The sequence below is a fragment of the Phocoena sinus genome, chromosome 2 (assembly GCF_008692025.1).
Source record: "Phocoena sinus isolate mPhoSin1 chromosome 2, mPhoSin1.pri, whole genome shotgun sequence".
Taxonomy (NCBI): Eukaryota; Metazoa; Chordata; class Mammalia; order Artiodactyla; family Phocoenidae; genus Phocoena; species Phocoena sinus.
Window position 1 is genome coordinate 16283396 of NC_045764.1, and position 25307 is coordinate 16308702.

The 25307-nt window shown below is 36.1% G+C and overlaps 1 protein-coding gene across 31 annotated transcripts in view; it reads left to right on the plus strand.

The window, feature by feature from the left end:
- CCDC7 (coiled-coil domain containing 7) overlaps positions 1-25307 on the plus strand; it is a 295714-nt gene that overhangs the window by 19141 nt on the left and 251266 nt on the right. For 28 of the 31 annotated variants that reach the window (XM_032621413.1, XM_032621412.1, XM_032621420.1 and 25 more), the window contains 5 exons: positions 5388-5408; positions 5711-5743; positions 7276-7439; positions 14914-14975; positions 16070-16126. In XM_032621413.1, coding sequence (XP_032477304.1) covers positions 5388-5408; positions 5711-5743; positions 7276-7439; positions 14914-14975; positions 16070-16126 — 337 coding nt within the window. The remainder of the gene's footprint in view (positions 1-5387; positions 5409-5710; positions 5744-7275; positions 7440-14913; positions 14976-16069; positions 16127-25307) is intronic. The other 3 variants (XM_032621414.1, XM_032621419.1, XM_032621427.1) reach the window with 2 other exon arrangements.

Sequence of the window (25307 nt, forward strand, 5' to 3'; positions counted from 1 at the left end):
ACTCCAGTGGGTGGACTTCTGTGGTATAAATGTTCTCCAGTCTGTGAGTTACCCACCCAGCAGTTATGGGATTTGATTTTACTGTGATTGGGCCCCTCCTACCATCTCACTGTGGCTTCTCCTTTGTCTCTGGATGTGGGGTATTTTTTTTGGTGTCTTCCTGTCGATGATTGTTCTGCAGTTAGTTGTGATTCCCAGAGATCTCACAAGCGGGAGTGATAGCCCGTCCTTCTACTCCGCCATCTTGAACGCAGCCTCTCCTTTAGCTCTTGAGCATGTTTAAGGCGGTAGATTTAAAGTTTTTGTCTACTAAGTCCAATATGTGAGTTTCCTCAGGGACAATGTTTGTTTATTTTTCCAAGGAATTAGTCGTACTTTCTTGTTCTTGTGAATGCTTCATAAGTTTTGTTGAAAACTAGACATTTTTAATTTTATAACTCTGGATATCAGATTTTCCTCTCCTCAAATTTTATTCTTATTTCTTGCTGTGAGTATTGATTGTTTAGTGATTTTCCTAAACTATTATTTTATAAAATAGATTTTATTTTAAGAGCAGTTTTATGTTCTCAGCAAAGCTGTGCGGATAGTACGGAGAATTCCCATATACCCCTTTTTCCCACTTGCACAGCCTCCCCTACTATCAACATTGTGCACCAGAGTGATATCTTTTTTATGAATTATGAACCTATATTGACAGCATTATCACCCAAAGTTCATAGTTTACATAAGGTTTCCTCTTGGTGTTGTACATTCTGTGGGTTTTAACTAATGTATGATGACATGCATCCACAATGATGCTATCATACAGAATAGTTTCACTGCCCTAAAAATCCTCTCTGCTCCACTTATGCATCCTTTCCTGCCCCCTAAAAATCCTGGAAGCTTCTGATTTTTATGTTTCCATAGTTTTTCTTTTTTACCATGTTGTATAGTTGGAATTATACAGTTTGGAGTGTTTTTGGATTGGCTTATTTCACTTAGTAGTAAGGATTTAAGATTCCTATATGTCTTTTCATGGATTGATAGCTCATTTGTTTTTAGTGCAGAATAATCCATTGTCTTGTGCCACAGGTTGTTTATCTATTTACCTACTGAAAGGCAGCATGCTTCCTTCCAAGTTTTAGCAATTACAAATAAAGATGCTATAAACATCTGTGTGCAGGTTTTTTTATGTCTATAAGTTTTCAATTCATTTGGGTAAACACCAAGTAGTAAGTGTATGTTTAATTACTAAAAAAATCCCTGAAAACTTGGCCCCATCCCCAGAATTTTTAACTCTCAAGCTTGTCCATGCTGAGCCTGCAGCGATTCATCATTTACACTTTAGGTTTTTGTACCCCAGTACTGTGGAAGTTTGTGCTCACAGATTTCTGCTCCAGTAATTTGTGATCTTCTGTATTGCCTGTCTCTCTAATTTTGGAGGCCATGGTTTTTGCTCTGTGACTTTAGTACTGTGATAGATTTAAGAAGATTTGTTGATTTTTAATTTGTTCAGCTTTTTACTTGTTGTTAGGACAATGTGGTGGATCTAGTCTCCTTACATGCCAAATTGGAAAATAGAAATCTAAACTATTTATTTTTCAAGTCTGTAGTTTTTGTTGTGTTTCTTCTCTCAGGTTTCTGTTCCTATAGATGGGGTCAACTAGTGGGTTTGACAAGAGATTTCCTTAAGTGCCTGGAGCCACAAAAACATAAAGAAAAGGAGGAAAAAATATTCTCCTGGCATTTGAAGACTGGCTCTGTTTTGAGGCACTTCTTTAAAACTTAGCCAGGCTGTTTACAGAACTGCCTTAGCCTTAATTTTCTACTTGTGTGGAGCTAAAGACGAGGCAGAGGTGAAAGTTTAGTGTCTACTACGATATTTTCTGAGCATGAGTCCTGCCCTGGGCAAGTGTGTAGCTTACTAGATTCCCCCTAATATATGGGAATTTCAAAATCCTTATTTTTCCAAAATAACTCTCTCCAGTTTTTACTTCTAGGCTTTGACATGTATATCGTTTGCCTCAGCTATAATCATTTTCTCCAGGGAGCAGTGGCTTGTTTAACTACCTTTCAGTTTTTTTGAGGAATACTCTCCACTTCGCTGGTTTTCTGCCCTGAGAGAGTTCTGAGATGAAACAAAGGTAAAAGCTACAAGTCCGTCAAGCAACCTCTAGACAGGACAAAATAGAAAAACACAATTCCTCTTTTTTCCTCCAGAACTGTAATATATACCCACACCAGGAATGGAGGCTGCTGTCTTTAAGACTGCCAGTGCTCTGGGGAAGTGGGTGGGGCAAGGCTAAGTTTAAATGCCGCAAAGGTCTCCTAGCATGTTTAACCTGCATTTTTCTTGATCCATCACTATTTGGCTCCTGTAAAGCCTTCACTGTTTCCCAGAGTTTTCACAAAGTTGATTGTAACAGTTTTTGCTCACTTTTTCTTCAGTGTTTTCTGTGAAGGATAGGCCCTTGGAACTCCCTACAGCCATTTTTGCTGTCATCACTCCCTAATTCCCCAAATAGGTTTATCTTTCTGGTGGAAATTTGCAACTGACTGTGAATTTTATATAGAAGTTAAATGGACCAAGAATAACCAAGTGAGTTCTGAAGACAAAGAACAGGTGAGAGGACTTGCCCTAGCAGATATCAAGACTTGTTAGAAAGCTATATTAATTATGGTTGTGTGCTTTTGGTACAAGGTTAGATAGACCAATGGAATTGAATAAAGGCTCAGAAATAGACCCTTTTATATATGGAAAATTTTATTAATGATAGAGAAGTAGTAGCATAATAAATGGCCCTGGAACAGTGGTTATTTATAAGATAAAAATAGTTTATTCTTTATAGTATATACAAAGATCATTTTCTGATGGACTAAAGACCTAATAAAAAATCAAAAGCAATAACATATTTAGAAACAGATATAGGAGACTGTCGTTATGACCTGGAGCAAGGAACAATTACAGAAGAATATATAAGTCATAAAGAGAAAGATCGCTAAATTCAACTATATTAAAACCTCTATTGTGTAAAAAATTCATAAAGAGAAGTGCAGGAGAAGTTTCAAATAGCGGAAAATACTTAGATCACATATATCAGACAGAGGAAATCCAGAGTATATAGATAACATTTACCTGTCAGTAAGTATAAGGTAAATCAATACAAGATGCTCAAAGGAGATAAAAAAGGTGTTTGCAAAGGAGGAAATACAAGTAGCCCATAAAAATATCAAGATGTATTCTACCCTTTTAGTAATTTTTAGTATCCAGGGAATGTGATTATGGATGTTAACATCATAAAAAAGTAAAATGTTGACTTTTAAACAAGGTTTTATAAAATTCTTCCATTGAGTGCATATTTCCTTCCAGTACTGACCAACATTGCTCTACCTTTTCCCACACAGTACTCTTCAAAAATATTCTTATACTTACTTCATATTTCTCCCATTTATCTGTACTTCAGTTTGCCTTCTGCCCCCAATGTCCACTGAACTAGCCATCTGAAGATAGTAATGACTCCCCTAGTGTTAAATCAAGTGTGCATCTTTCTTGACACCTCAGCAGATTTGACATTGTTGACCATTTTGTTCTTGAAGTGCCTTTCCCTTGGCTTCTGTGGCACCCTGTGTCTATCTGGTATGTCAGTTTCATATTACTATTATTTTCCTTTTTTTTTTTTTTAAACATTATGCTATCTATCTTCCCTTTAGGAAGCTTTTTATAACAGCTACGTTAAATGCCAGCCCCATTAACAATTTTGTAGAGTAGGGTATTTCCTTGTTACTTTGCTTATAGCTTTTTCTTGTGTTCACTTTTCTGAGATTAACTTATTGTTTTGCTAGGTTAGAATGTGTGGTAAAATAGTTTCTAAATCTCTGAATTCTTGAAAATAGTTGCATTTTGGCTTCACATTTAAATGATAATATCTTTAAAATTAGAATGGAGGTTTAATATTTCCCCCAAGAACTTTATAGACGTTGCTCCGTAGTATCATATAATTTTTTTTCTGTTTAGTGTTATGTGTCTAATGTTGGTTTTCCTCACTTCTGGGCAATTTTCATATTCCACTTATTTTTATCAATAATGTCCTACATTCAGCAGTACCAGTAATAATTGATGATGTGTTATTGATGGTTCAGTATTTAAGAAAGCCACTGTTCTCTAGGCTTTAAGTGGTTTAAGTAATTGTAGAACCCTGACTGCAATGAGTGGATGAATTGATACATACAAGGGATTCCCATTACGTTCCCAGACAGGAAAGGAGATTTTGAGAACCTTGGAATCTCTCCACATAGTGGAAAGAATGACTTTATTGCAAGGTAGTATGCCTTATTGGCATAAATCCTTATACAGCTGAAAATATTTTCCTTCAGACGTGGACATTAATTTGCTGTGGTATGTTTTCTTGAGGGTCTCAGCCCTTTTTGCTTAGACTTATGCTTTCTTATTACTTAGTGCAGTGATTCTTAAACTTTAGCATGCAAAGGAATCAACTGGAGGGATAGATAGTTTAAATACAAATTACTGGTCCTACTTCCAGAGCTTTGGAGTCAGTAGGCTGGGGTGGGGCCTAGTAATCTGCATTACTAACAAATATGGTTGTTTAGGTGATGCTGATGCTTTTGGTTGTGGTGTCACAGTTTTTGAACTGTTGATCTAGAGTTAGTGTCAAAGAAGAGAAATTTAGACTAGCCTGATTTTTTTCAGTTAAGCAACTTTTCTTCTGCCTGAATGCATGTAATACAATTTTTCTTTAATAATGTAATTCAAAACTTTTATTTGGTTGTAATAGGGTGGGTTTGGTTGTTTTTTGTGGCAAATGTAATCAGGTTAGCATTACATTTAGTAAATGGTAAATATTGGTAGTTCGGACCGTGTGATAGGTTTTGTATATTCATTTTCTCTCATAATCTCCCAAACCAGTTCTTTGCATTTTCCATTTAAAAAATCAAGTAGTAGTGTAATATTTTATATCTTGATTCTTAGACCTTTTAGCATAGCAAAGTTATATTGAAGAAATAGTGTTCATAAGATAATGCTTTTCATTATTGTACTCTCAGCTCTATGAAAAAAATAATGCTCTTCTGAGAACTTAAATTTTATTTCTTACCTATATTAAGAAAATATATGAAATCATATATGTGAATTATTTTGGGTTTTTTAATGTAGATCTGTAACAATGGAAGATTCTTTTTCTTTTCTAGAACTAAGATGTCTATGCAAGATGTACTAAAAACTCTGTAAATATAAAAATATTGTGATTGGATTATAGATTTATAGTTATATTTTAGAAACTTGTGTATTTTGGTGATTGAAAATTTCAAGAGACTTGAATTAAATATTTTATTATATCATACATTGTGAGGAATTTTATTTTTAAATGTTTTCATTAAAACTTTATTTTCAGATTTTGGAATCTCTTTTTAAGGTATGTTCAATATATTGCCTACTAAAATTTAATACAGAAATACATATAAGTGAAAAAGAGTTTTCTAAGTTTTGAGGAAGTAAAAATAACTCCCAAACTTGCTGCTATATATATTTAAAAATTTTACGTTTCAGTTACATGTTGCCTTAGCCCCATTCTGAACCCTAAGATAAAATGATGTTTGGTGTAGGACTAATATTTGATACACACACACACACACACACACACACATACTCATTTATTTCACTGCAGAAATTGACTTGTCAATATTGTTTCCTTTCTGTTCCTTCTTTTATTTAAAGTGGTTTCAGCGACAGGTCAATCAGATGGAAGAGGTAAGTGTAGCATTTCTTGTTAATTAAGTTAATATTTTGTCTCATTTGAAAACCAGTTTGAGGTATAAGTTAAAAATTTTTAATAACCATTGGTTATAATCTTTTGATTTAGGTAAAGAAGGAATAAATGGGTAGACTAAAATGTTTCTTAGTGATTTATATACAATACTTATGCATGTATGTGGTCTACTCTGAATTTGACCAATTCTTTCTCCTAAAATTGAAAAATGGAAAATTAATTATTATTCTTTCCATAATTTACACAAAATAGTAAATAAGTGGCAAGACAAAACTTATCAACTTAAATATTTCTCCTGTATTTAAAAAGTCATGCATAATATGCTTATTCATGAAATTATATATTTGTTTTCTTTAAATTTAATGTTATTTTAATGAGTTTTTTATACTTTTATGTTCACGTGCTTTGCCACCAGTTTGAGAAATACTGGTCTCTATCCTTATTTTGGAAAAGATTTTATGTATGCTGTTAATACAGCAGAATGATTTCCAGGATAGCCTTAGGGAATTAGAGAATTATTCTAGTTCTACCTTGGCTATGTTTGTGGTTTAGTCCTTAAAGTTCTGGGAGAAGCTGCCTGTGGGGAATGTGCCATGCCAGGGACCTTGCCAGGAAACCATCCATAGGGGTGGTGCTATTGAAATTTGCTGGAGGTGAGTACTACTAGTTACACTGGGTACTGCCCTAGGATTAAGCAGAGAGAGATGACAGAACTTGGAAGAAAAGCTTCTTCCTCCTCTAGTGTCTAGGGCCCTCTGCTGACAAAAGTTAACATCATGCTGCCTGTCAAGATAGAAATGTTCCACTACTATAAACAGGACAGTGAAGAATGGATTTTAGATGAGAGGCAATAAATTGATAATTGTAGCGATTGCTATGTCACTTTTTAGGTTCAGTTTATGATTGATGTCCTCTTATTAGGGATCTTGCCTTTGTCCATAGAGTATTCATACAACTTCAGCTTCCCTTCCACCTGTTCTGCATCCCACAGTCTCAGACTTCCAGTACATTACCCAGTACTTACTTCCTGCTGTTATATCTTAATCCCATTCAGGTAACCATTACTAAAGTGAAGTCTCTGTTTTAAATTCCCAATGTTAGAATTTCTATTTGCTATGTCCTAAGACTATGGCTTGCCTACTTTTCTTTTTTCAGCTCTTCCTCCCATCATAAGGATTAGAGTTCTCTTTTAAATATTTTGAATTGCCTTTAACTGATCCTGTTATAATTGTTATTTAACTTGCTTAAAATTCTTATATATTAAAATAATAAACAGAAGATTGAATTTGAGCTCTGACATGTAAAAGCCAACACTTAGCTATAATTCTGTTGCTAGGCAATTGCTCATATAATTTCACTAATATTGTGAAATATTAGTATGTGATTATAGCTATAGATAGATAAGAATAATACAATATTTATTTATATATGATAAATGAAATGATGAAATTTCTTTGAGGTATGGGAGAAAAATGAGTATTTCCTAAGTAACTGGCTAATTTTATTATTTTAGATAAGTAAAGATCAAACTTTTCCAGCAGAGTTTCCAGCACCTGATAAAACAGTCAGTGTAAGCATTGCACAAATAGTAAAGCAGGTGCACAAACTTGAAGAACTGAAAAATCGCCTTAAAGAAAGGTCTAAATTCACCTTCAAAGACATGTCATCTAAACCCAAGTAAGTAAAATGTAAGAGTTAAAAGAATTAAACAGTAAGAGTGGGTATATAATTAGTAATGAATGGAAGATAATGGTTCAGATTTTATACTATACATAGAGCTTCTAAATCAAATCAGAAGATCTAGCCAGCTTGTTCCTGTTTGAAATTTTTAATAGTTTGAAATGGGACTAGGCACTTGTGGCTATGAAAATTAAAGTTCAATTAAATTTAATTAAAAAACCAATTCTTTAGTCACACTAGCCACATTTCAAGTGCCTAGTAGCCACATGTGCCTATTGTTTGAAAGTTCTATTGGACACTGCTGGCTTTGAAATATCTGGCTTATAAACTCTTCTCTCAGTTTGATTAGGTAGCTTCCTTAATATATTTAAGGTGTAGTGAAATAGTTCATTGTTCAAGAACACCGTCATTAAAAATTGCACAGGGACAGGGGTATGTTCCAAAGATTAAATTTGTACTTTTTAGTTGAGAAAATCCTTTTTTTGGTAGGTGGGAGGAAGATTCAGATGAATGATTACAAGAATACTTCCATTATCTGTTGACACTCATGTTTGATATTTGAGGTTTATCTGTCTTGAAATTAAATAGATGAATAAATCATCATCATAGAATATCTTCAGTGATTTTTTTGCACCTCCATAGTTATTTTTTCTTGTGGTGAGAACTCTTCAGATCTACTCTTTCAGCAAATTTCAGGTATACAGTACAATGGTATTATGAACAGTAAACACCATGCTAATGTTCTAAACATTAGATCTTTAGAACTTATTCAACTTATAACTGGAAGTTTGTACTTTTTGACCAACATCACATTTCCCCAATCCCCCTCAGCCCCTGGCAACCACCATTTCTGCTTTCTGGTTCTAAGAATATATATATATATATATATATATATCTCATTTTGTTTATCCATTCATCTATTGATGGTTACTTTCATATCCTGGTTATTGTAAATAATGCTGCAATGAACATATGAACATTGGGGAGAATATATATTTTTGAATTAGTTTTTTTGTTTTCTCTGGAAAAATACCCAGAAGTGGAATTACTAGATCATATGGCAGTACTATTTTTAATTTTTTGAGGAACCTCCATACTGTTTTCCATAGTGGCTACATCAGTTTGCATTTCTATCAACAGTGCATGAAGGTTCCCTTTTCTGCACATCTTGCCCACAGTTATTTTTTTGGTCTTTTGGATGGTAACCTTTCTGACAGTTGGGAGGTGACTTCTCACTGTGGTTTTTGATTTGCATTTCCCTGATGATTAGCAGTGTTGAGCCTCTTTTCATGTGCCTGTTGGACATCTGCATGTCTTCTTTGAAAGAGTATTTATTCAGGTCCTCTGCCCATTTTTAACTGAATTGTTTTTTTGCTATTGTATGAGTTCTTTGTATATTTTGAATTTTAGCCTCTTACTAGATATATCATTTGTGAATGTCTTATCCCATTCATTAGGTTGCCTTTTTGTTTTGTTTTGCAAAGCTTTTTTTTTTTTTAGTTTGATATAATTCCACACGTTTATTTTTGCTCTTGTTGCCTTTGGGGACAGAGATCCAAAAAAATATTACTAAGACCACTGTCAAAGAGTTTACTGCCTGTGTTTCTTCTAGCATTTTTATGGTTTCAGGGTTTATATTTAAGTCTTTAATCCATTTTGAGTTTATTTTTGTATGTGGTGTAAGAAAGAGGTCTAGTTTCATTCTTTTTCATGTAGCTGTCCAGTTTTTCCAACACCATTTATTGAAGAGACTATCTCTTCCCTATTGTATATTCTTGCATCCTTTGTTGTAGAAAATTGACCATATAAGCATGGGTTCATTTCTGGGCTTTCTATTCTGTTCCATTGATCTATGTGTCTCTTTTTGTGCCAGTACCATACTGTTTTGATTACTATAGCTTTGTAGCATAGTTTGAAATCACTGAGCGTGATACCGCTAGCTTTCTCAAGATTGCTTTGGCTCTTTGGGTTTTTTGTGTTTCCATACAAACTTTAGAATTATTTGTTCTGTGAAAAATGCCATTGGTACCTTGATAGGAATTGCAGTGAATCCATAGATTGCTTTAGATTATTATGGGCACATTAGCAACATTAATTCTTCCAATCTATGAGAATGGTATATCTTTCCATTTATTTGTGTCATCTTAAATTTCTTTCATCACTCTCTTAGTTTTCATAGTACAGGTCTTTCACCTCCTTAGTTAAATTTGTTCCTAGGTATTTCATTAGTTTTGATGCAATTGCAAACGGGATTGTTTTCTTAAGTTCTCTTTCTGATAGAGCTTTATTAATGCATAGAAATGCAACAGATATCTGTATATTAATTTTGTATTCTGCAACTTTACTGAATTTAATTATTAGTCCTAATAGTTTCTTGGTGGAGTCTTTAGAGTTTTCTATGTATAGTATCATATCATCTGCAATCAGTGACAGTTTTAAGTCTTCCTTTGCAGTTTGGATTCCTTTTATTTCTGATTGCTGTCTGATTTGTGTCTGATTCCTGTGGCTAGAATGTCCAATATTATGTTGAATAAAAGAGGCTGGATTAGGCATCCTTGTCTTGTTCCTGATCTCAAACTATTCCAAACTTGAAAAGGTCCTGACAGGAAATAAATGGAAGACTCTTTAGGTCTTCTTAAAAAGAAATGGGTTTTATTCTGATTATCATTGGGGAGGGTTTTGAGCAGAGCATAACATGATCTGACATATGTTTCAAAAGGACCATTCTGACTGCTGTGTTGAAAATTGACTATACAGGGTCAGGAGTAGAAATGGGGAGTCTAGTTGGGAGACTTTTGCAGTAATCCATGGAAGAGATGATGGTGGTTCAGATCAGGGTAGTGGTTGCGGTGGAGTTGGTGAGCTTTGAGATTCTGGACATACTTTTTTTTTTTTTTTTTTTTTTTTTCTGCGGTACGCTGGCCTCTCACTGTTGCGGCCTCTCCCATTGCGGAGCACAGGCTCCAGACACACAGGCTCAGCGGCCATGGCCCACAGGCCCAGCTGCTCCGCAGCATGCGGGATCCTCCCGGACCGGGGCACGAACCCGTGTCCCCTGCGTCGGCAAGCGGACTCTCAACCACTGTGCCACCAGGGAAGCCCCGAGATTCTGGACATACTTTGAAGGTGGAGTCAGTAAACTCTCCTGATGGATTGGATATTGTGTGTGAGAGGAAAAATAGCCAAGAATGAGTTCAAGACTTTGGACTTGAGCAGCCAGAAGGATGGAATTGATACTACCTTCACTGGGGTAGGCTGTAGGTGAAGCAAGTTTTGAGGAGGCAGATCAGGGGTTCTGGTTTGAAGATACTGGAAATTCTGAGTTGCCAGAAATGTTGTTAGGCATATTTGAGGGAGCCATTACATATATGTTTTGGTGTTCGGGAGATGTGAGTTGAAAATAGGAATTGGGATGCCGTTTACATATGGATGGGACTTAACGGTAGATATATAGTGAAGGAAGTGAGTGTAAATTGAGAAGAGAGGACCAGGGACTGATCCCTGGTGCCCTTCCAACATTAAGAAGTCTGGGACAAAAGGAGGGGCTAGCAAAGGGGAATGAGGAGTGACCTAGTGAGGCAGAAAGAAAACCAGTAAATGTGCTGTCCTGTAAGATAAATGAAGAAGGAAGACTATGCAAAGGGACTGTCAATGATGTCAGGTGCTGTGGGTCAGTCAAGAAGATTAGGACTAAGAACTGACTAGTGGATTTAGAAAGGATGTCATTTGTTGACCTTGAGAAGAGCAGTTGTTTTGAGAAATCTCTGGACAGAGGGCAGTTGGGGACAGTAACCATAGACAATGCTTTGGAGTGGTTTTGTTGAAAAAGGGGGAAAAGAATAGCATAGTAGCTGGAGGGAAGTGGGGACAAAATAAGGCTCTTATAAATTAGGAAAAATAACAGAATGTTTGTATGCTAATAGGAATGACCCATTAGACAGGAAAAGATTTATGATATAAAGAGTCAAAGAGGAATTGCTGGGACAGTATCCTTGAATATGTGAGTGGAGATGAAATAGGGGCTTGAATAATTATGTATGAAACCAGGTAGGAAGGCAGAGTATCAGGGTACAGATGCTGATATAGGGTAGATGTGGTGTAGAAGCCTGTGGAAGTTCTTTTGGTTGGTTTAGTCTTCTAAGGGAAGTAGAAAGAAAGGTTATCAGGTGAAAGTGAGGATAGGATAGGAGTTTTGAGAAGAGAGATGAGGATTTGTAATAGTCACTAAATGGAAGAGTGAATGGACAGGGACATATCTTTTGATTACCTGGTGATATTGAAGGCCTACTTGAAATCATGCATTTGGGTAAGATGTCCCTTTAATACTGTTGTCTCTGTTCAACCAATTTAGTTACCCAGTTATTTCTAATATCTTGTCTGTTGTAATGAATCATTCATAAAATCACCCTTAGCCAGCCATATAGAGTGCAAGAAACTATTTTACTATGGTATCAGATATTTTAGGAAAATGTATAATTCTATTTTACTTAGTTTAACAGGAATCTTTAGTATAGCTTTATTTCCTTGGTTTGCTGTAATTTTTATCCATTGCTTTGCTGCCAGCCTTTCTTAGTCTATTCCCTTCTTTATTTGACAGTTCTACTCTGCTTTTATTTCCAGTCCTTTTTTTTTTTTTTTTTTGTGGTACGCGGGCCTCTCACTGTTGTGGTCTCTCCCATTGCGGAGCACAGGCTTCGGACGCGCAGGCTCAGCAGCCATGGCTCACGGGCCCAGCCGCTCCGCGGCATGTGGGATCTTCCTGGACCGGGGCACAAACCCGTGTCCCCTGCATCGGCAGGCGGACTCTCAACCACTGCACCACCAGGGAGGCCCTCCAGTCCTTTTTAAAGTTTCCTTTTTAAAGTTTTTTTGACACTAGAAAAAAAATGGTGTGCATGTGTACGTGTATGTAATTTATATTCTTCAGGCATATACTGTCTTGTTCTTGGTGGTAATACTAAAAATATGAAGAACCAGGATAATATGGGCACCAACTCATTAGAATAAATATTAGCAGTGAAGCAGGGTTCTGTATACCATTTGTTGTGCTAAAGATTACTCCTTTAGGTTCTGGATCCTAGGAAGGTCAAGGGGTGAGGGCAGTTGGCAGACACTTGATTGGCTATTTACCCATTTACCATGGGGCAGAGCTATTTACCGATTGGATCAGAATTTCAGTGTTACTGTCATACTAGTATATGAATATCTGTATGAGTATCAGACCTTTTCTCCCTTAGCAAGAAGTCAGCCTGAACAGAATTCATATTTGAGATGTCTCACTTAGTAGATCTGAGTTATAATCTTTATAAACTTCATAATCTGCCCAATTCTTTCCAATTCATTCCGCTAAACTTCTTCGGTACTTTCTATCCCCTTTCATTGTTGTATCTTAAAAACTATTTTTTAAACATGCTTTTGTTTACATTATTGGCAAGCAGTCAGGCAGCCCCAAAGTGGCAGCACAGTGGCAGCTATGCGATTGGCTTGTCATACTTCCAAATATTAGGCTGGTATGGAGACAGAGGGCACAAATGGTGTTGAATTACTTATACAGACAGCAAGAACAAGGTCAGCGTGGTGTCAGCTCCCTGTGTTCCTGGTTCCACAGGACGACACAGAGCAGCAGGGACCAGATGACAGGCCACACAAGCGATTTGTTGCTCTGCCATGAAGGAGCAAAATGTAAACTACATCCATGCAGCTTTATAGGTTTTTTTAAAATTATTTTTTATTGGAGTAGAGTTGATTTACAATGTTGTGTTAGTTTCTGCTGTATGCAGCTTTATAGTCTTAACAGAGGGCTTCAACTGGGCTGTAAAGAAGAGTGAGGTAGAAAGCTCTGTGCTCAACTGAAATTAGGGAGACAGATGAGAAGTGAGCTTGTGTTAGTCTTCCACAAGACAGGAATGGAAAACTGCCTCATGGAGACTCTTCACCAGGCTTATCTTCTCTTTCTGCAGCAGAAATTTCAGGGCATTCTACTATGATTTGGGTCTGACTGCTGTCAAGCCTATGTGGATCTGTGTAATGTTGATAGAGTGCCATGGTAGAGCTCTTCCCTTATAGCATTGATTCTCAAATGGGGGATACTTTGTGCCCCAGAGGACACTTGTATGTAGACATTTTGGTTGTCACAACTAGGAGTGGGAGAATGCTACTGGCACTAGGTAGAGGTCAGAGATGCTGCATTGTAAAATGCACAGGACAGTCTCCCACAACAAAGAATTATCCAGTCTAAAATGTTGGTAGTGCCGGGGTTGAGAAACCCGTCCTACAGTGATCTCTTCCTTTGTTACTTCTTTCTTGTCCCCTATTGGTTGGCATCAAATAATATACCTAATAATTTTATTATGAATTAATCAATAATTAGTTACCAATTTAACTTAATAAACTGTTAATTTAATCATTCACATGTAAGTTTTCCTGTCAAGACTGTCACTTCCTCAAGATCAGAACCAGTCACGCACATCTACATATTTCCTATCACATGTAATAAACAGTAAATAAATATGAGTAATTTTTATGAATACCTGAATTAAATCAACTCCAAGTCATTTGTTCCCCTATCCCTAACCATATCTAGTATAGTAACTTATCCAAGTAAAACTTTACATTTATAAACAACCTTTTTTTTTGCATTAAACATACACAAAACCCTTTTATTTTACAGTTAAAATAGAAAGTACCCATAATTAGGATGGGCTACTATTTATTATGCAGTTACTTCATTGATCTCTCCATCTGTCAATGACTAGACTTAAAGGAATGAAGGCAGTGATACTTGAGTTGGCTTCAGTGGGAGCTGCATAATAGAGCCTTGGTTCAGAGGTTCAGATATATTAACCTGAGCTATCTATTGTGAGGCGTGAAATTAATTTCAGGCCATATATTAATATTAATACCTGAAATTTACATGTCTGATATGTGCTAGGTATTTTCCTAGTAACTTTACGTGTGTTCTTTGGTCCTTACAACTATAATACTTTATGAAATAAGTACTCTAATACCCCAATTTTGATAGATGAAGAAACTGAGGCTCAGGTTAAGTGACTTACGCAAGGCCACATATTTAGTAAGTGGGTAATTTACAGCAGGTTTTGAGCCAAGCAATTTGACTCTAGAACTTGTGCTCTTAACAATTGATTACACCATTAATAATATATTGGTAAAAAGAAATCTCATGGTTCTACCAAATACAGTTTTATTATTTTTGTTTATGTTGTTGTTGGTATACCTAATTATATTCATGGAATACACAGAATTCATAGAATTACATAGTTTGACTTTTTTACTTGTTTTCTTGCTACTAGATAATTTACCTTAATGTCTGTGAATAAAGGTTAAAGAACATGTTAAATTTTATTTTACAAACTGCATATGTCTAGAGCATATATTCTAGTTCTTAAGTGTAATTTAAATGCTTAATCTTTGATAATAAATAAGTATGTTTTATTTATTGAAATCTTAACAGGGACAGTGAAATTCCACCAGAACAAGTGCAAACTTATGAAACTGTACAGCAGAAAATTGAAGGTGATAATATTTTATACAAGTCCAGCCTTTATAGGGTTTCCTAAATGCACCAACATTTTGAGACTTAAAGTTTAAAAATTTATAGCCATAAAAATTATACAATGATAAATTCAAAGATATTCAATAACAGTTGATATTTTCAATAAAAGTTCTTATTATGTTCCAGATTCTGGGAGTGTATAAAATGAATAACACTTGGTTGTTACCCTCAAAATCCACAACATAGTAAGGATACAAGCACATTATATATCATTTTAATATAGTGTAATGCATGATAAATGTATGTGTAATTTGCAGTGAGTCCATAGAAAGCCAGCTTGTTCAACCTGAGGGAGTTATTTAGGTTTTATGCAACCTTGAAGGATGAATAGGACTTTGTCAAGTGAAGATGGGAGATATTTGGTACTTTAAGAAGAGGGTATAGCATAAGAAACAGCATAAATAGGGAAATACCACTGGAATGGTTATGTTATAAAGTATGAAGTAATAGGTAGGGGTAAGATAAGAAAGAGCCTAGGCAGAGGGATTAAATGCTTTAGGAATACTTTCTTTTTTCCCCCATATATAATAGGGAATCATTGAAGATTTTTTCTAGGGAAGTGACATGTTGAATTTTACTTTAGAGAGATTATTCTGGCCACATTGAGAAGCTAGATTTGGGGATTGAGAGTAGGAGATGGAAGTTACTGCTGTACCTTAAATGTGTGATAGGTGCCTATATTAGAGCACAAATAAAGAGAGGAAAAGGGGAAGATTTGAGAAATATTTACTGGATAAAATTGGCAAAACATGGTGATTGGATATGAAAGGAAGGGAGATTAGATGATGGTAACATTAACTAGGAGAATACAAGAGGAAAAATAAGTTTTGTTGAGAAAATGATGAGTTCATATCACTCAGTTGTTACACACATTTTTTTAGATGCTACACTTTGTTGCCTGATTGGGAAGGTCTACAGTTGTGGACAGCTCAGTTGTTTTTCTTAAAATTTTTGTTCTCTTGAATGAGTTATTAAAATAAAAACTATAAAATTTAAACTCAGTTAATAAATATAATTCATATTGAAACTCATGACAAATTCACTGTTATTTCAGAATTCATAAAAACACACTCAACTGAAGAAATTACAGGTGTTTCTGCGACTGAGCCACGTAAGTTTCCACTCATTAAGCATCTTTGTATTAATAACTTCTGTTGAGTGTATTAATTTCTATAATTTTCTATAATTTAAAGTAATAATTATGAAGTTACAACATAAATTCCCTGGAGTTTGGAGCCATACAGTTGAGCTGGCGATCAAGCAAATACTGAAATTCCTAGTTAGCTACTTGCTACCAAAAACAGACTCATTTTTAAAGAGTAACATGTTATTACTAGGAATGGAGGATTTTTTATTGTGATGAGAATATGCTACAAAAATGTTTCAGAGGTGGTAGGCCTTTGAGGTGGAGCAGTGATAAATTTAAGAGGTCATTTGCACGTCTTGTTACTATGAATTATAGATTATCTCATATATACTGGTGGTTTGACTGCAGCTGAGTACCTATCAGTTCGTGAATATAAAGAGCTGCTAGAACTTAAACTTCTAGAATTCAAACTTCTGACTACAGAAAGGAGAAACTGCCTTGCTTATGTCTTAATACTGGAGAGAATTTTGAAACAATCATATAATGTATGCTGTGGAATATATTTTTAGAAGTAGAAAATAAGATTTGGTTGAAAAAAGTTGATGGAAATCCTTCCCTCTTTCAAATTCAGCTTTAAACCCTAACGTTGCCATGTTTAAATGAAGGGTAGCTATACATTCTACATTACTCCCAAGACCTATAGAGGCTTCTGATCTGAGGCAGCCCTGCCTGACTAGGTGGGGTAGAAAGGTGCCTAGAGCTTTGGAGTAGATAGTAAAGGCCTCTCTCTGCATCAAGGGGAACCCTCTGCACATCTGTGCAGCTCTCTCTCCCTCAATCTGTGCAGCTGTCTTCCGTCTAATACTGTGCCCTGTGAATTCTAGCTGCTTTGGCCTCCCCAGGCTCTAAACTTTGTCTCTGAACTCATGGAAACCAGTAAACTTTGTCTGGGTTTCCCTTCCTTATGCTGTGGCCTGGAAACTCCAGGCAGTAAGCTGGGGTCATCATAGAGCCATCCTTTGTTTTCCTTCTGTGAGGAATTACTGCAGTGCACCTTCTGTTTTCCAGTGTCTGAATATTGCTGTTTTATATATTTTGTCCAGTTTTTAATTGGTTTAAAGTGAAAAGGTAACTCTGGTCCCTGATGAGCCATCATGGACAAAAACAGAAGTCTCTGTGCCCACTTATAGGCCAGTGGAACACATTGTCCAATCACAAAACCAAGTTCTAAAATAATAAAATATAATAGTAGAAATTTTACTCGTATTTTTTAAGGGAAGCAGAGGACAGGGTTGCATTGTACAATGTGGAGAAAACCCTTTTGCAAATTCCTCAGTTTCTTTTCCCATGGCAGCTCAGTCCCTGGGCTCCACTGGTATATGTCTACTCTTTCTCAGTACTGCCTGTTCACTTGTATACTCTTTTTCTCTTAAAAGTACCCTTTTTCATCTTCTCCAGTGAAATTTTATTCTGTTCTTCCCTTTTCATTCCCTAAATTCTATTAGATTCCATAGCCTAATCAATAAGACAAGTTACCTTTGAATTTCATTCTGTTTTTTGTACTATCATTTAATCTTGATGTTGCTTCATTTCATAATTAATAAACTCTTGTTTTAGAGAAGTTTTAGGTTTATAGAAAAATTGAGCAGAACATACAGAGTTTCCATATACCCATTTTCCACCCCACTCCTCGCACAAAATTTCCTCTGTTATTAAATTTTGCATTAGCGTGGTACATTGGTTAAAACTGATAAACCAGTATTTATACATTATTATTAACTCAAGTCCATAGTTTACATTGGGTTCAATCTTTGTGTCATACAGTTCTATGGATTGTGACAAATGCATAATGTCATGTATTCACCATTACAGTATCATACAGAATAGTTTCATTGCCCTGAAAATCCCATGTTCTCCCTATTCATCTCTCCCTCCATCCACTGAATCCCTGGTAACCACTAATCTTTTTGTTGTCCCTAGAATATTGCCTTTTCGAGAATACCATATATTTGAAATTATGCAGTCTTTTACTTAGCAATACGCATTTAAGGTTTCTCCATGTCTTTTTATGCTTTTATAGCTCATTTATTTTTATTGTTGAATAGTAATCTGTTGTATGGATGTACCATAGTTTATCTATTCATCTGTTGAAAGACGTCTATGTTGCTTCGAAGTTTTTTCAGTTATGAATAAAGCTACTATAAACAAAGGTGTTTCTACAGACAGAAGTTTTTCAGTTCATTTGGGTAGATACTAAGGAGTACAATTGCTAGATCATATAGTAAAAGTATGTTTAGTTTTGTAAGAAATTGCCAAGCTGTCCTTCACAGGGACTGTATCATTTTGCATTTTTACTAGAAACGAGCATGAGAATTTCTGGTGCTCTACATCTTTGTCAGCATTTGATGTCAGAATTTTGGATTTAAGACATTCTAAAAGGTGCATAGTGTTATATCATTTTTTAAATTAAATTTTATCTCATTGTTTTAATTTGTGATTCCCTATAATGTTGAGCATCCTCTCATATGTTTATTTGCCATCTGTATATCTTTGGTGAGGTATTTGTTCAGATCTTTTACCTATTTTTAAATGGGGGGATCATTTGCTTCCTTATTGTTGAGTTTTAAGTTTTTTGTATATCTTTGACACAAGTTCTTCATCAGATATGTGTTTTGCAAAGATGTTTTTCTCAGTCTGTGGTTTATATTTTCATTCTCTTAACAGTGTCTTTTGCAGAGCAGAAGTTTTGAATTTTAATGAAGTTGAACTTTTCTTTCGTGGATTGTGCTTTTGTTGTTGTGCCTAAAAGTCATCTTCAAACCCAATGTAACCTGGACTTTTTCCTATGTTATTTTCTAGAAATTTCATAGTTTTGCCTCTTATATTTAAATCTATGATCCATTTTGAATTGAGTCTGTGTCTAAATTAATTTTTCTTGCGTGTGAATGTACAGTTTTTCTAGCACTATGTTAAAAAGACTAACCTTTCTCCATTGAAATGCCTTTGTTTCTTTGCCAAAAATCAGTTGATTGTATTTGTGTGGGCCTATTTCTGGGATCTCTGTTATGTTCCATTGATCTGTTTTTCTGTTCATTGCCAATACCATACTGTCTTGATTACTGTAACTTTTTTTTTTTTTAAAGCTGTGGTTTTCTTTTTGTTGTTGTTTTTTTTTTTTGAAGATGTTGGGGGTAGGAGTTTATTAATTAATTAATTTATTTTTGCTCTGTTGGGTCTTTGTTTCTGTGCGAGAGCTTTCTCTAGTTGTGGCAAGCGGGGGCCACTCTTCATCGCAGTGCATGGGCCTCTCACTATCGCGGCCTCTCTTGTTGCGGAGCACAGGCTCCAGACGCACAGGCTCAGTAGTTGTGGCTCACGGGCCTAGTTGCTCCGCGGCATGCGGGATCCTCCCAGACCAGGGCTCGAACCCGTGTCCCCTGCATTAGCAGGCAGATTCTCAACCACTGTGCCACCAGGGAAGCCCCTGATTACTGTAACTTTATAGTAAGTTTTTGAAGTTGGATAGTGTCACTCCTCCAACTTTGTTCTTCAGTATTGTATTCTATTCTTTGGATCTGTTGCCTTTTCACTTAAAGTTTAGAATCAGTTTGTTGATACACTCAAAATCACTTGCTGGGTTTTTGTTGTTGTTGTTTTTTTTGTTTTTCCATGCTGTGTGGCATAGGGGATCTTAGTTCCCCAACCAGGGATTGAACCTGCACCCCCTGAAGTGGAAGCCTGGAGTCTTAACCACTGGTCCGTCAGGCAAGTCCACTCCCTGTGTTTTTTTTTTTTGTTTGTTTGTTTTTTTTTGCTTGCTGGGTTTTTGATTGGGATTGCATTGAAATCTACAGATCAAATTGATGAGAACTGATGTCTTAACAGTAATGAGTCTTCCTATCCATGGACATGGAATATCTCTCCATTTATGTGTATCTTCTTTGATTTCTTTCATGAGATAGTTTTTTTTCTTAATATAAATCCTGTACATATTTATTTAGATTAATACCTAAGTATTGAGTTTTTTGGTACTAATAATGTAAATGGTGTGTTTTTTTTTTTTTTTTTTTTTTTTTTTTTTTTTTTTTTTTTTTTGCGGTATGCGGGCCTCTCACTGTTGTGGCCTCTCCCGTTGCGGAGCACAAGCTCCGGACGCGCAGGCTCCGCGGCCATGGCTCACGGGCCCAGCCGCTCCGCGGCATGTGGGATCTTCCCGGACCGGGGCACGAACCCGTGTCCCCTGCATCGGCAGGCGGACTCTCAACCACTGTGCCACCAGGGAAGCCCAAATGGTGTGTTTATAATTTCAAATTCTACTTGTTTATTGTTGGTATATAAGAAAGGAATTGCAATTTACTTCTGTATATTACTCTTGTATGCTGTAATCTTTCTGTAATCACTTACTCATTGCAGGAGATTTTTGGTGATTCTTTGGGAATCACCTTTTTTATACAGGCAGTCATGCCATCTGTGAAAAAAGACAACTTTACTTCTTCCTTCTCAAACTTTATATTTTTCTTTTCTTTTCTTGTATTATTGCATTAGCTAGGACTTCTAGCATGATGTTGAGTAGGAGTGGTGAGAAGGAACATCCTTGTCTTATTCCTGATCTAGGGGGAAAGCATTTAGTATCTTAACATTAAGTATGGTGTTAGCTGTGGGTCACAGACTTAGAAAACAAACTTATGGTTACCAAAGGGAAAAGGTGGGGGGAGGGATAAATTAGGAGGTTGGGATTAATATATATACACTACTATATATGATATAATCAACAAGGACCTAGTGTATAGCACAGTGAACTCTACTCAATACTCTGTAATAACCTTTATGGAAAAAAATCTGAAAAATAATAGGTATATGTATAACTAAATCACTTTGCTGTATACCTGAAACTAATGCAACATTGTAAATCAGCTATACTCCAATATAAAATAAAAATGTTAAAAAAGTATCGTGTTAGCTGTAGGTATTTCGTTTGATTTTCTTTATCAAGTTGAGGATGTTTTATTCTGTTTCTAGTTTGCAAAGAGTTTTATGAATGGGTATTAGATTTTGTCATATGCTTTTTCTGTATCCTTTGAAATGATCATATGGACTATTGATATGATAGGTATATTAGCTGATTTTCAAATATTGACCCAGCCTTGTATAGTTGGGATAAATTTCACTTGGTTGTGGTGTATAATTTGTCCCATACCTTGTCAGATTAAATTTGCTAATATTTTGTTGGGGTTTTTGCATCTGTGTTCATGAGAGATGTTGATGCGTGGTTATCCTTGTTTGGTAATGTCTTTGTCTTGTTTTAGTATTAGAGTAATAGTGGCCTCATAAAATGAGTTAGGAAATGTTTTTCTGCTTCTTTCATCTGAAATAGATTGTAGGTAACTGGTATAGTTTTTCCTATAGGTTTGGTAGCATTTGCCAGTGCAGTTATCTGATCCTGGTGCTTTCTGTTTTGTAAGGATATCAAATTATTGATCCCGTTTATATAAGATATATATTCTATTAAGAATATCTTTTTCTCCTTGTGTGAGTTTTGGTAAATTGTGTCTTTCAAGGAATTGGTCCCTTTCATCTAAATTATCAAATTTGTTGGCATAAGTTTTTCATAATCTTTTTTATTATTTTTTGATGTCCATGGGATCTGTTGTGATGTCCCCTCTTTCATTTCTGATGTTAGTAATTTGTGTCATATCTCTTTTTTCTTAGTTAGCTTACTCATTTTCTTGATTTTTTTCAAAGAATCAGCTTTTGGTTTAATTGATTTTCTGTAATTTCCTATTTTCATTGATATCTGCTCTAATTTTTATTTCTTTTCTTCTGCTTACTTGAGATTTAATTTGGTCTTTTTTTTCCTAGTTTCCAAAGGCAGAAGCTTAGATTATTGATTTAAGATCTTCCTTCTGTTGTGATGTATTCATTAAATGCTATAAATTTCCCTTTTACTGCATTTCACAAAATTTGATGTTACATTTTCATTTTAATTTAGTTCAAAATGTATTTTAGTTTCTCTGAGACTTCTTTGTCATATGCGCTATTTAGTAGTATGTTACCTAATCTCCAAAATATGTTGGGATTTTCATGTTGTCTTTCTGGTACTGATTTTTTTTTTTCCTGGGACCTAACTATATATTGTCTGCAACTTTAAATATAAAGTTAATAATAAATAATAATAAAGATAATGGTAACATTTACCAAAAGAAAGCAGGAGTACCTATATTAATTTGAACAGAGCAGACTTTGGAGCAAAAAAAATTTATTAAGAATAAATAGGGGCGTTTAATGCTAAACGAGTCAGTTCTGCAACAAGACACAATAGTCCTCAATGTGTATGTGCCTAACAACAGAGAGTCAAAATAAGTGAGGCAAAAACTGATGAACTGCAAGGAGATATAGATGAACCCACTATTATAATTGGAGACTTCAACACCTTTCTATCAGAAGTAGACAGATGCAGCAGGCAGAAAATTGGTAAGGACTTAGTGAACTCAACAACACCATCATTCAGCTGGATAAAATAGACCTCAATAGACTACTTCATGCAACAAGAACAGAATATACATTATTCTCAAGCTCACACGGTATGTACACCAAAATAGATCATATTCCAGGCTATAAAATACACCTTAACAAATTAAAAAGTAGAAATCATATAATGTCTGCCTTCAGACCCCAAAACAATTAAATTAAAAATCAGTACCAGAAAGGGAATTCCCTGATGGTCCAGTGGGTAGGACTGCATGCTTTCACTGCTGAGGCCACAGGTTCAATCCCTGGTCAGGGAACTAAGATCCCTCAGGCTGTGTGGTGTGGCCAGAAAAAAAAAGTCTGACAACAGTAAGTGTTTACAGGGATATGTAACTGTGAGTGAGGTATACATCGGCACAATCACTTTGAAAAATAACTTTTCTTTATCTAATTAAGTTGTGGATGTGCATACCTTTAAACTCTTTTTCTTTTTAACAGCTTTACTGAGATATTATTGACATACAACATTGTACAAGTTTAAGGTGTTTATCATAACGATTTGATACACATATATATTGTGAAGTGCTTACCAAAATAAGGTTTTTTACATATCCTTTATCTAACATAATTACCATTTTGTTGTTGGCATTGTTATGGAGAGAATATTAAAGCTCTGCTCCCATAGCAGCTTTTAAGTATACAATACAGTATTAACTGTAGTCACCATGCTGTGACCTTAGGTCCCTGGAACTTAATCATCTTATAACTGAAAGTACTCTTTGACCAATATTTCCCAATTTTCTCCACCCCACAGCTACTGGCAATCACCATTATGCTCTCTGTTTCTATCATTTCAGTGTTTTTAGAGTCTACATATAAGGAAATTATACAGTATTTGTCTTTCTCTGTCTGACTTATTTAACTAAGCATAATTCCCTCAAGGTCCATCCATGTTGTTGCAAATGGCAAGATTTCCTCTTTAATGGCTGAATAATATTCCACTGTGTGTGTGTGTGTGTGTGTGTGTGTGTGTGTGTGTGTGTGTGTATTTATCCATTCACTTGTCTGTGGACATTTGGGTTGTTTCCATGTCTTTGCTATTATAAATAATGCTGCAGTCAGAGTTCCCTGGTGGTCCAGTGGTTAGGACTCATGGCCTGGGTTCAATCCCTGGTCGAGAAACTAGGATCCCACAAGCCATGCAGTTTGGCCAAAAAAATGCTGCAATGGACACAGGAGAGCAGATATTGCTTTGAGATAGTGATTTCATCTTCTTTGGATATATACCCAGAAGTGAGATTCCTGGATCATATAGTAGTTTTATTTTTAATTTTTCAAGGAACCTCCATACTGTTTTCCATAGTGGCAGTACCAGTTCGCATCCCCACCAATGGTGCATCAGGGTTCCCCCTTCTCCACATCCTCGTCACCATTTGTTATCTCTTGTCTGTTAGATAATAGCCATTCTAACAGGTATGAGGTGATATCTCATTGGGTTTTCATTTGCATTTCTCTGATGATTTGTGTAGCTGAGTACCTTTTCATGTACCTGTTGGCTATTTGTATGCTTTCTTTAGAAAAATGTCTATTCAAGTTCTCTGCTCATTTTTTAATCAGATTATTATTTTTTTGCTATGGAGTTTTATGAGTTCTTTGTGTAGTTTGGATATTAACCCCTTATCAGATATATGGTTTACAGATATTTTCTCCCATTCGGAAGGCTGCCTTGTCAATTTGTTGATGGTTTCCTTTTCTGTGCAGAAGCTTTTTAGTCTGAAATAGTTCCACGTTTTTAAAAATATGTATATTTCATTGTATTCTTCAGCTTGAAAAGTTGTTTGGTTCTTTTTTATGTTTTCTATCTCTTTGTTGAACTTCTCATTTGTTCTTGTATTATCTTCCTAATGTCATTAAATTGTTTTTCTGTGATCTCCTAGCTCTCTGAGCATATTCAGAACAATTATTTTGAATTCTTTGTTGGGCGCTTCCTGTATCTTCATTTCTTTGGGACCAGTTACTGGAGGCTTAATGTATTCCTTTGTTAGAGTCATGTCTCCCTGATTTGTTGTGATCCCTGTGTCCTTGCGTAGGCACCTGCACATTTGAAGAAGCAGTCATCTCTTCCTGACTCTATGGAGTGACTTCAGTAAGGAAGGATTTCCAACCACAGGTGGGGGAGTGCCCAAGTACGCCATCACCCCACATGTAGTGCTGTGGGTGCCAGGTGTGGGGACATGTGGTGGGATTGGCTGGGGGCATTGTGACGCACTTGCTCAGGCCATTGTAGTCCATAGCACTGACAACCGTGTGGTCCTTGGTATGTGTCTTGGGGGTCTTCAGAGGCTTCACAGGCTGTTGGGGTCCTCAGCATTGTCTGCAGGTACAGCAGCAAGGAACCAGGGCAGGCAGTGGGAGTGGCCAGAGCTGGTGGTATGCACACGCTCAGTTGTGAGGGCCAGCCGCAAGTGCCTGTGTAGCGGCAGTGGCCAGGTGCAAACACACACATTGTGGCGGGGGCCAGAACAGGCAGCAAGGGCTGGAGTCAACTATGGGCACACGGGCAGCTCAGGAGTCCTGGTAGTCAGTGTGCACCACTGTGGCTTTTGGGTCTCACTACAGGCATACAGCAGTGGAGGCTGGTGATAGGCCACGGGTGTGCAGGTGCACAGGTGGAGGGGCTAGCTGCAAGTGACTACAGTGATGCAGGTCGGTGACAGAAGACAGGGCCTGATCTGGG